Source organism: Syzygium oleosum, unplaced genomic scaffold (genome assembly GCF_021117445.2).
Source record: "Syzygium oleosum isolate NSW1041296 unplaced genomic scaffold, Sole_v2.1 Sole_v2.44, whole genome shotgun sequence".
In the NCBI taxonomy this organism is placed as follows: domain Eukaryota; kingdom Viridiplantae; phylum Streptophyta; class Magnoliopsida; order Myrtales; family Myrtaceae; genus Syzygium; species Syzygium oleosum.
Window position 1 is genome coordinate 1,037,531 of NW_026607528.1, and position 12,178 is coordinate 1,049,708.

General features: G+C 41.4%; 1 protein-coding gene across 2 annotated transcripts; it reads right to left on the reverse strand.

The window, feature by feature from the left end:
- Positions 1 to 1,007: 1,007 nt before the first annotated feature.
- LOC115684196 (topless-related protein 4-like) lies at positions 1,008 to 11,080 on the reverse strand. Of its 2 annotated transcripts, XM_030608905.2 has the most exons (26): positions 10,921 to 11,080; positions 10,610 to 10,753; positions 10,254 to 10,433; positions 9,996 to 10,109; positions 9,726 to 9,884; positions 9,455 to 9,632; positions 9,220 to 9,343; positions 8,875 to 8,987; positions 7,785 to 7,953; positions 7,479 to 7,588; positions 7,333 to 7,402; positions 7,136 to 7,209; positions 6,932 to 7,027; positions 6,758 to 6,853; positions 5,930 to 6,057; positions 5,607 to 5,841; positions 5,369 to 5,533; positions 5,212 to 5,304; positions 4,917 to 5,057; positions 3,756 to 3,866; positions 3,494 to 3,673; positions 2,833 to 2,961; positions 2,651 to 2,746; positions 2,085 to 2,273; positions 1,780 to 1,946; positions 1,008 to 1,664 (listed from the first exon to the last, which is right to left on the reverse strand). In XM_030608905.2, exons 2-26 carry the CDS (start codon positions 10,687 to 10,689, stop codon positions 1,466 to 1,468), a joined length of 3,396 nt encoding a protein of 1,131 aa, XP_030464765.1. In that variant the 5' UTR covers positions 10,690 to 10,753; positions 10,921 to 11,080; the 3' UTR covers positions 1,008 to 1,465. The 2 variants fall into 2 exon arrangements, with proteins under 2 accessions (XP_030464765.1, XP_056162482.1); XM_056306507.1 differs by lacking the exons at positions 1,008 to 1,664; positions 1,780 to 1,946; positions 2,085 to 2,273; positions 2,651 to 2,746; positions 2,833 to 2,961 and adding an exon at positions 3,023 to 3,124.
- Between the last annotated feature and the right edge of the window lie 1,098 nt (positions 11,081 to 12,178).

A 12,178-nucleotide genomic window follows, 5' to 3' on the forward strand; every position in this document is an offset into this window, starting at 1 on the left:
CATTTGCTATTCCTTCCCGGCAACAGCTTCAGCTACGAAAATGTGTATTGCGGCTTTTATAATGTATTTGGCGAATACTTTACAACTGTAACACCTCCAAAGTTGCAACAATTTTTAAATTGTCTCATCCAACCTTTAGATGCTACCACTGTAAAGTTTGTTTTATTAAACAAAAACATTGCAACACTTCACAAATACAGTACAGCTACGTTTCAACTACAGCTACACCAAATAAGCTCCAACTCCCTTCTAAACTCCCTAGTCCTCTTCTCAAAATGGGGGCAAACCCAGTATCTTTCCGATTTGTAAGTGGAACAAATTCCAATTTATTTCGAAATATCTGAAGAAAATGTGCGAGCTACTTTCACTTTGCTTTTAATTACGCAAATTCATTCGTGTAGAAGAAGAATGAGCCTCTTAGATGCAACATCCAAAAATGTCAAGGGTTGTACCCGCTGTATACGAATCAACTCAAGACGCTCTCGGATTGCACTTCCGGCTTCTCCGTTCATTTCGTACTTTCAGCTTTTCTATCCGTTTGAAGTGCGATGACAATGTAGGCTCATACGACGAGAAGTAATACTCTTCGGTGGCGGATACATTAGTACATAAGGTAAGGGTGATCTAGATACAGATAATATAAAAAAAAAAAAAAAAAGGCCCGTTCTCAAGCTCCCACCTGCTCGTATTCATGCAGTTAAACGTACAGTAGAAGCTCGAGGGATAACCGGCTTCGTTCCCCGGTGGAACCGTCCGAGATTAATCCCAGTCAGTCTGTCCCCAACCACAGTTAAACATTGCATCATCCTCAAAAAGATGGAACTTAATTCTGAAAGGTCGCAGTCTAATAAGCAAAAACGTCGAGATTGACCAGGGTGAAGTTTATACTGTCATCCGAGGTCTCGAGTGCTGCCGCACTGAAATCGCCTTCATAGTAGGAGCGTGAGAGGCAGACGAAGTTATGCTTTCGCGGTGAAAGAACAAGGGGAACCTGCTAACAAATGCTCTTTACGCAAATTGAAAAGAATAAATAAAATAAATAAAAGTAAGTATTTTCAGCATAACGCAGAAGGAACAAGAAAAGAAGCCACCTAAGAGAACTAAACCCTGTTCCTCTGGTCCTTTAGCTTGCTAACTAAAAATCAGATAAACCTGCCTCCATCTCGAATATACAACGCCTTCTACGCAACACCCTAATCTCATGTTCTTCTTTTCTTCACTTTCAGTCAGCCTAAATGAATATAATAAAACAAATTATCGCCGCAAGACTTGAGCAGAAGTCGATTAGGATGCTAATTGTGCCACTTAAGACAGACTTTACTGAACTACGTTTCCAGAGGAAGTACCCGGAGGCTGTAAAATCGACCCTCTGCAGCATCCCTCAAAACTTGAATCGAGTGCGGAGAAGGAAAGCCAGTTCAGCATTTTAATGCTCAAAGTTCCACAGGGGGAGACATGGCCTGCACTACCTTTGGGGTTGCTCTGAAGCAGTCGCACCAGAGGTCGTGCTTGGCCCAGCACCATTTTCAACAGGAGGAGAAGTACCCCACTTGCCTTCAGATTCCAATGGCTCGAGCACATAGACGCTGCCATCGGTAAGCCCTAGTGCAAACTGGTTAGGTTCGGACGGATGTGCTGCAATGACTAACGGGTAGACTCTCAAGCTGCCAAATCCATCAGTGTGGAATGAATTACTTGCGAGACTAATGGAACTTCGCAAATGAGACTTGCCATTTTCATTAAAGGACAAGGTTGAATGAGCACCAATAACTAACTTACCTGGGGTTTGGAGGGATATAAGCAGCAGGATTTATACGACATCTAAATCTGAGGGTAGAAGCAGTAAGAACACCGATGCTTCCGTCTTCAAAACTCACATATATTGATTGGCCATCGCATGAATATGTAGCATGTGTGATTGGACCACTAGCTTCTCGAGTAACCCACTAGTTGAGATGAACGACGAATCAAAACAAGTACATTAGGCAAGAAAACAACTCATAATACCTACTATTTAGTAAACTTTTATGCAATCTGGATGAGATAAGACTTCGGTTTGTGCACAATACAAGAACCTTCAATACCTGCTTGAGGCAATCTAGTTTAGGAGCTTCATATATGGCAATCTGTGTTTCGTGAACCACCAGCAGATGTATCTGATCCAGGTGAAATTGAACACGAGTATCAGCAAGAGGAGCTGCGCCTCGCCCAGTTGGCATCTGCAGAACCTTACTAGCCTGCTTCTCCCATCCATCAGTGTTCCAAACACACAACTGCAGTGATGATAGACAATTATCAAAGGAGATATCAACATTGATGCACATTTGAACGAATAAAAGTTCCACATAGTGCTTTTATATCAGAATCACACCAATCATCAGTCATAAGCAACAACAGGACATCATAGCTATTTTTTTCCCACTTAATGGGATGGGATTAATTTGTCACCACAAAAGATGAAGTTTACTGGAAGGATTTATTCTGCCGGTTAATGATGCCTTCACGACCAAACGTATGATAAGGGCGTAAGCATCAATACATCCAGAGTGAACATCAACCCTTTTTTGGGGCACTTTAAACTACATTTCTCTCTCTGCCCAAAACTTAGGCATGTCTACATGGAAAGTAGGATGCAGCAGTGATCTGGTACCTGAGAGTCAGCGCCAGAAGACACAAGAACATTCAAGACATTAGAGAAGGCGAGGCCTGTAATTCTTTTCTGATGTCCTTTTAGTTTTGTCTTGACCTGAGAAAGTGAAACAGTCAATATCCATAACTTTGTCGCAAATAATAACAAGGTTCACCTTCAATGACTAAGAAAACCGGTCTTACCTCATCAACTCGAACATTGTAAATTTGAATAGAGGAGTCCTCCATTCCTATTGCAATAATGTTATTGTCCTGAGGATGGAACGCCAGAAATGTTGCTGCCGGTGGTGGGGGCATAAATGTTGTCATCGTCTGGATATCAGCAGGCAGGATAGTATTAATAACTTTATAAGTAAAAGTGGGACATATGTGCCAAGAGGCATTTGCCTCAATGGCATCTCCCTTCTTTGGAATGGGAGAGAGCAGTTTGACCATTACATCTCTGGATGGGTGAAAAAAGCTCTTGCCTTCTTTTCTTTCATTAGTAAGAGCAAAAAGATTCCATTAGAGACAGAGAAAAGCCCTTGTCTCACTTACATGTGAAAAAAGGACATATGCTGCACTTGTGACTACCACATAATCCACATGAAAATCAGAGTAATTGCTTTCATGGACCTCCTAACAATAGAGTTCAATACTTTTTATTACATGTGACTCGATTAATTTTAGCTCCCATAATAATGTGAAAAGGAAATAGTGTGTGCATATTCAGCACATGATGACTTTTTCGGCATCATTTTGACTTCACTCATCCACAAAGGGGTGGTTCATCATCCCGAGCCTTGTGGATAGTGCTACAAATAATCGACAAGAGGATGTAAACATGCTTTGGGAAAATATTCACCTTAAAAGTCATCATATTGAACAAAGAGATCTTCCCCCCTGATGCTGACATTACATAAGAATCGTTCTTTGACAGTGCAAAGCATGGAACTGCGTCTTCAGGATTTGTATCACTTATGTCATTGGTCATCAAAATCCCACTAGGAGGTTGCCATAAATGTGGTCCTACACTAGTTGTAGCCTGCGAAAAGAAGAATCAATGTAGTTAACAATGCGCTAAACAATAAAATAGCATGCCTATTTCGTGAAAAAAAATTCCTTACCTTGCCAGCTAAGTTCCGATCACTTTTTTGCCATTTCCAGAGCTTGTGTACAGCATTCGATGATAAAGCCAGAATGGCAAGACCCGAGTTTGTATAGATTAATCTCGAGACCTGCTTTATTTTATCAGCTTCAGTGGTGACAGTAAAATGCAATACCCAAAGTTGAAAGAAAATTAAAAAAAAAAAAGACCCTAAAGAACTTGGCAGTAAATGTAGATGATGCACAGGTTCGACTGCATGTTTATCCAAGAGCGTCTGTGTGCATAGGCATATGTACATATTGTATGTTTACATATCAATAGAGCATACGATACACATGACATCAAAACCCAGCTGAAACAGTTAGCAAAAAAAAAGTCTGGCAAAACATAGAACCTTCACTTAAACCATCTAGCTGTATCACTACGGCATAAAGAGAACTATGTGCTGTAAACATGCAAAAATAGAGTAGATTCACCCATGCTACTCCTTTCCAGGAATACCTATCCTTTCACCTCTAATGTTTGTGTATTTAGTTTCAGCAGGTCAATTTCCACTCAAAGTTCTGGAAATTGGCAAGCAGAAAATAGTTCAATTCACAAGCTTAGCATTTCTGACAAGCATCAAAGTGGTGCACAATGATATACTTTGCCTTCCATGTACAAAGCAAAATTCATCTGGTTAAGATTCCGTGCCTTTTAGCACATGTAACTGCACTAGAGTCCACAGAACAATCCATCTCATTGGATTCCAGTCAGCAGCTTAAAAAGTCTCCTCATGTGAATATACCACTACTTTCTAAATCAGGCAGCATCCATCTAATTATTCATCCTTATCATGAAATCTATTCATCCTCATCATAAAATTCATAACATCCACAGCCAACAAAACTCAAGCACAATTGACACTCCACATTCACAAATTATTTAATGTCCGTCTTATCTCCTAATTCTATAGTTGAAACAAGCACTTAACAATAAAAGGCCAAATGAAGAGATGACAAAGTCGTCCAAGTGTCAAGATATAATAAAATTATTCATTGGACCACAGGCAGATGAAACTAATAAAGCAAGTGCATCAATGTGACCTATTTAAATATGTGCTTATATAGTAGAAACATGACAGATAAATGCGGAAAAGAAATGCTGCATAAAAACATCCTGAGGTGGCAATAATTCGTACCCTCATAGCTGTTAAGTTATCAGGTAGTTTTATGGACCGGCATTGTGATGGTTCATTGATTTCTGTCAGTTTCCAAATCCGTGATTTGTCTCCTGACTCATCGGCAAATTTGGGCTTTACATCGGCCATGATCTCACTGTTCTGTAGAGCTCAAAAGAGAGGATATCATCTAAAGATGTCCAATGAATATGCACATAAAAAATGCAATTACTGCACCACTCAAGTAACACAGTAAGCAACAAACGAAGCTCCATAAAAACATTTAACTACCTAAGGCAATAATAATACCACTTACCATACCAACCATTGCTGCCACTGGAGCACCTCTATCACCCAGGCTTGCCCCAACAGTAGCATTGCCAGAACCAAATGCTGTGATTGCTGGTGGCTGCATAAAATTCAAGAAATTTAGCAAGTTCATCCCTATGAAATCAGTGCACTCTTGAAATTACCTTCACAAGAGGTCCAGGAGTGACTCTAGAAGCATCAAAAGGCCGATTTTCCACAGTTCTTAGCAGCCTAATCCCATCAGCATTTGCTAAAATTTTGATGCTATTGTCACTTGTTGAGACGGCTAATAGAATTCCTTCCTTGTTAAATCTAATACAAGGTGAAGCCTGCAAATTTAAAGAGAGGTAATTAATAGAAAGGTTAGGTTAATTCAGCCAGAATAAATTAACAATAAATTACCGGCAATCCACCCTCAGCATCGATACTTGTCAAAATATTGTTATTGTCCATATCCCAAAATTTGACCATGAACTCGTCACCAGCAGCCAAAAATCTGTTTTTGGTGGTATCAAACTGCACAACCCCACCAGATCTCTTTCCAAGTCCATGATACGTACGCTTGACAGCCCCCTCACTTTCATTCCATTCAACCAAGTATGACTCTCCTTCTTTATTGGTCCCACACGAGAACAACCTATAGCAAAATAAAATCGCTAAATAGGTTATTTCAGTCAAAAAAATGACACAGTACGAATTCAATCTTGAATGCTGTTGATCTGAACCTTGTTCCATCAGCACTGTATGCCATCATGGTAGAAGAGTGTCCCGGCGCATCGTAGTCAACTCTTGACCCCACATTGTCATAAAGCCAAGCCTTAATTTTTCCATCCGTTGCTGTTGAGAAGATGAACTACACAAGATAAAAATTGTATAATCAATTTCAATGGCAAGCCCAAATAGAAGGCTTCTTCATACAGAAGCACCAGGGACTGAATAAAGATTCGTAAAAGCACATCCACTTAAAACTCTAGTTATGAGATCATAACATCCTAGGATGATGGGTTAATCATGAAATATCTCTGTGATAGAGTGCACAAAACCATGAAAGTTCAAAAGATTTAAAACGAAAAAGATAATATCGCCAATTGCTGCTCCGCTCAGACACAGTAAACAGCCTTCCATTATAAATTTAACCAATCAGAAATGAAGGAGGCAATTATGGGAGAACAAATGTTGGAAGTGGAAAGGAGAATTTTCCTTCTGAACACATACTTGAGCAGTAAGGTCATTATTGTGAAGACCTTTACCCAGTTGTTAATGCTTAATAGCATCGCCCGAAAGAATCAAATTTGCAGTTTGATCTTTGGACCATGTCACCATTTTAACAAGCACATTCTAATCAATACAGGTTAAAAGTTGGAAGACTTGCAAAACCCTTGAAATGAACAAGGTCCACGAAAACTACAGATTCACACTTCTCATACAAATTGAACCAAATTTTTTCACCTAACCGAGTTTTAGCAAACAGAAGTCCAGTGAATAGTCGAGGGTACATGCCGATTCGTCATGCTTTCAGCATGTCCTTATTTATACGCCACATAACCAGGTACCTGAATATTTTCTTTGTGGTGTGGACATATGGAATATACAGGTGCTTCATGACCCTCGAAACTGAATTGCTTAGCCCCAGTCACTGCATCCCATACCTGCATAACTACTAGCCTGGGTAAAAGGAATCAAACGGCACAACCCTATAGCACTGAGGAAAACAAATCAGAATATACCTTAATTGACCTGTCCTCTCCACAGGTAACAACACATAACTGTTTGTTTGGATATGAAAAGGCAAGATCATTAACACTTCCAACATGAGCCTCGATCTGTATCAGACATTAGTTTAGGGTCAAAATCGAGTTAAACTCACACTTAGATAGTAATTCTCTGCAGAACAAAGAAGCTTAATTTTTTCTCCATGTTTAGCAACAAACCTCAAGGTGGTTCCTTATGTCATCACCACCATGATATGAGTATATGTGCACCATGTGTTTGGAATAAGCAACACCTAAATAGAACACCACAAATCATCAGTGATAGCAGCATATGAACACTTCTTCCTAAAAATATTGCAAAGAAGCCTAGTTCTCGGCGCCTTAGGTTTTTCATCAATTAGCAAGTATGTACATACCGAAAAGGGTTCCATCGGGACTCCACATTACACGGTTAACTGATGCTGTATAATCATTGGCCAGAGATGCCTACAAAGAATCAAACCCATAATCACATGGCCAAAAGCAAAATACCATGATTTTATTTAGAAATGAATTTCTATACCTGCAGCGTCACTGAACATGCTCCTTGATCCCAAACCTTGAAATGTTTTAGAGCAATCCTTGCACGGCTGCCTACCTCCCATACCATGATATCACCCATATTTGTTCCCACTAAAATTATTGATACAGAAAATTTGAAGAATCAGATCCCACGGTTTCAATTAGCTGAAACTAATGTCAAAAGGACAACAAAAAGCAATCTTCCGAGCATCAAAAAGCAAACTTATGCCCTACAAGGGGAAACAAGTATATCAACTGAAGAAAAGCAGGAACATGTTCTTCACAAGAGTAATAAAGATGTGCTAACCGAGCAGCAGAATTTGTTGCACTGGATGGAAATCCATGCTCCTAACAGGTGAACCTTGATTTAGGGTCGTGACTACATTTCTGGGCAAGTCATCTGAAGAATAAGAACTCTGACCGTGGCTCTGGCTGTTGTATGTGACAGGCATAATGTTTACCGGCAAATTATTCACCTAATAGAAAGTCATAAAGTTTACAAAACCAGTGAGTCTGATAGAAAATTAATGAAAGCCATGACACTCAAAAGATGCAAAAGCCATATGAAAGCCCCTGTTTTACTAGCATACATGACCACAATCCATGCATGCTGGGAGAAGATGTAATTTACACCTACCTAGTTCCCGCTCCTTATTAATGCTGCCAATATTTGACACAGGACCATTTACACGCCAATACCAAACACGAAATACGCAGACACAACCCAATATGACACATCACAGTACGTTCAACCAGTTTATTGACAAGATGTTTACATGTTTTAGTCTAATTCATTGGTTTGACATGTTTGATAAAAGTTATGATGTTAACATGAATTGACACAACGACAAACACAATCAAGACACGCGGACATGAATTGCCAATCTTAGCCCTTTTGCACCTCTTTCTCTCCATCAGACTTTATTGTAATACTTCCAATCCCGAATTAGCTCCAAATGGGTTTTCACCGTTTGTATATTCGGTTTCCGGTGAATAACAATCATTAGCTTGTCGGCATAAAAGTTAAGGGTATATAGAAACCTCAAAACTATAGTTTCTCCGAAAGATTCTCAATGCGTGATCTTATGCCGCAATAGTACCCAAGTGAGAAAGTTTTCAGAAGGTTTTCATTCGATGGAGCGCATGAAAAGATCATTAAGATATAGAAATGCAAAAGAAGGGGCAATATACTCCAGCTCCACTTTATAATTGAGGAAAACTGGAAATCCCAACTTGCATGAAAAGAATAGAAGTACATGTAACAAGTCCGATGAATGTTGAGAAAAGCATTTCAGACATATCAGATTGTTAATCACCCAGCAAAGAACTTTTTTTGTGGATTGACCATCCAGTAATAACTGAACAACGATAAAGAAAAAGCAAGATGAAATAAGTACTTCATCTGAGATTCCAAAAGGTCTTGATCTCTTCAAAACATGTTCAGAATCTGCTGTTTGGTAGTCCATGGCTGAGTTGTTAGTAGGAGGAGTCCTGGGACGCTTTAAGATAGCTGTATCGCAAGACAAAAAGTAAATAGAATGACAAACTAACAGCTTGCACTTGTGGAAACCACAAAATCAAATTTCACTGCTTTAAATCTGCATATTATAAAGCCTCACTCCTAAATAATATTTTACATGTTCCGACAAGATACCATCCATATTGCAACTTCTCATAGACCTAGATATTTTGCAATGGTAGCCATGAACTTGAAATTGACATTGTAGAGCAGCTTCATGTACCTGTATTATTTTGTGCGGTCAAACCTATCGGTCCAGCAGATGCTGAGGGGTGAGGTACGGGGTTTGGATTTGCCATCCATCCTGCAAGAGTCGTTGGAAGAGCAGCCGGAGCAGGCTGGAAGGGCTGTAGTAAAGGATGGGGAAGGCACAAAGAAAAAAACACCAACATGAGCTGCCAACATCTAAATGGAAAACCTATCGGGGAAACAGGCTAATTATTCTCCTCCAAACTTACAGCATGAGCAGCCAACGGCGGGAAGGCCCCTGGTTTGGGGACGGCACCCATTAAAGGATTAGTAACAGGGGATGGCGCACGAGCACCATTTGGTTGTCCACAAGTGTGGTCTACAAATAGAGTCTTTATGTCAGGGTTAGGCCTAGGATTCTTGCATAGCTGATGCTGCCAATTTAAACTGCCAGAAGCCATGAAACAGTGAGTACGACAATATTTTTTAGTTAAGAGAATACGTAGAACCTTAACAGGAAGGCAACAGGAAAGCAAGGACCTCTGATTTATTAATGTGCGTAATCTTGAGTTTTTCAATGTGGGAAATTGAAGCTTATCACGAAACAGGGGGTTAGCCTCTATCAACTTTTTCAGTTCAGCCAACATTATACTCCGAGCTGACTTGGTATCACCATACTTTGATAGTTGCTCGTTCTCCCTGCAAGCAGGACATATGTTTACGTCAATGTGATAATAGCAAAAGACCAGAGGTCAACTATAGAAAACTGTCAGTTACAAATTAAAGATTCTCCAACGCAAGACCTCGTACCTAAAGTTCTCCAACGTCAGCAACTGCGTAATTTCCTTGAACAAATCCTCATTGAATGCAGCAAATACTTTCAAGTCCTTAACTAAAATTTCCACGGCTTTAGCACGATCCCTCCTGCAATCGGTCAATAACGCAAGACCAACAACCAGAAAATTAAAAATGCTTGTCGCCCGGCAACCTAACAGATACTCAACCAACAAGCGGAAATGAGCTCGAGCAAATCGAACCCATCAATCGTCCAAAATTTTTTCGACCTACTTGTCCAGAGCTTCGAGATACTTCTGCTTCCGAATCTCGAAGAAAATCTTCATGGAGTATCTATTATCGTCTACCTTCGTGAACCCAGATAGGTACTTCTCCACATCATCCCACTCCCCGTTCGTAACCAAATCCTCGAAGTACCTCATGTTGAAGAAGAACCCCGACTCCTGCTCCAACCTTCGACAGCACGGGGGGGAAAAAACCAACATCAATTCAAGAGGCATACCCTCGCCAGGCGAGCAAAATTCCAAGCTCGAACGACACGAAAGTACGCGACGCACGAGAAAAAAAAAACACAAAACGACAACAACAGGGAGGGAGGGGGGAGGGGGAGGGGAATTAAGGGGGCGTACTTGTGAACAGTCTCCCTGAATTTCTCTTCGTCCAGGAACTGGAGGATCAGGAACACGAGCTCCCTGCTGAGCGAAGACATGCCTCCGTCCTCCTCCGAGATCTAAAACCCCTCCGCAGATCAACGCCTCCAAAGCAGCAAATCCCTAAATCGCACGCCAAGGCCCAAAAAAAAAAAACCGCATCGCGACCACCACGTGAGCAGGCGACAAAAGCACGACCAAACACCAAAACACAGAAAAGCAACAAGGAATCGGGGAGCGACAATTGACGCGACAAGCCGACGAATCAAACGGGGCGCAGAAGCTCGAACCTGCGAAGAGATTTTTGCTCCGGAGACCAGTAGATCGGGAGGCTCCCCGAGCTAATCCTCGCGGCCAAATATACACGGCACGCCTACGGCCCCCTCTCTCTCCTCTCCTCCCTTCCTTCTCCCTTCTCTCTCTAGTTTTAGCTTCGCACTAGTTTCTCGCTCTACTTTCTCTCTCTACTGGTACCGTGCTGGGGTGCTTATATAGAGGGAGGGGGAGGAGAGGAGAGAGAAAGGGGGTTAGGGATTCGGGGAAGAGAGAGAAAGGGAGAGAAAGGGAGATGTGAAGGGAAAGAAAAACAAAGGTATCCAGACAGCCTTAAATACCGCGAGGCGAGCGGACGAGACGACGAGATTTTGATAGCTTATCCACATGATAGGAGGCCCTACCTGCCTATCCCCGAGTGATAAGCAGGTCCGCTTATCACCGGATAGGCCCCCGGCGGCTTATAAGTGCGTTGTCGATACGCCTAGATTTGGAACTGTATCCGGCAGAAATAGCGGGATTTCCGAAGCTTTTGCTTGTTGTAATGTTTCCTCCTCTTCGCGAAACGCATTAGCAAAATAAAAATTGCGTTTGAAATTCCCCGAAAATTAATAAAAAGAAAAAATAAGGAGAAGAAGGAAATTGGCGAATCTATTCGTGCGACGGGAAATTGGTCGGTACCGCGATGCCACTCGCTTATCACGCCGCGTATCATGTTGATCCCCCGCACGAGCTGATTAGTCAGCAGATCTTATCCACGTCCCGCTCGATATGGACAGAAATCCGTGACCCCGAGCCATCGACGACATCATATTTATCGCTCGATTCGAGTTGCTCTGTACGGCGCTTACATGCCCGAAACGCATTGAAAAACGACGGAGCCCATTTTGGGGCGCGCGGATTTTCCCCCTTCTGGATTTTCGAGGGATTAATACCTTTTCAGGCCTTCTAGCTAAGGTCGGAAATTTCCTAGCAACTTTTTAATTCGGCAAGATTTAGTGTGCATATGAGGGCATACCTAATAAGTCCTCCCATTTTCAGCCTATTTCCATATTATCAATATTAATATTATCATTATCATTATTATTATTACATTTTAAGGACAAAAGAAAATTGAAAAGAAAAGGGGACAAGGGACAGGGTGGATAGGACTTGTTTTGGGGTTGGTTGTGAGGTGCAAGAGTGGGGAAGGGGACGTTTGGGCCCCCTATGGGGAGGGTGGTTGGGGTCAATTCTGGCAGAAGGCGACGTCGAATTGACACGTTTCGAAATTCC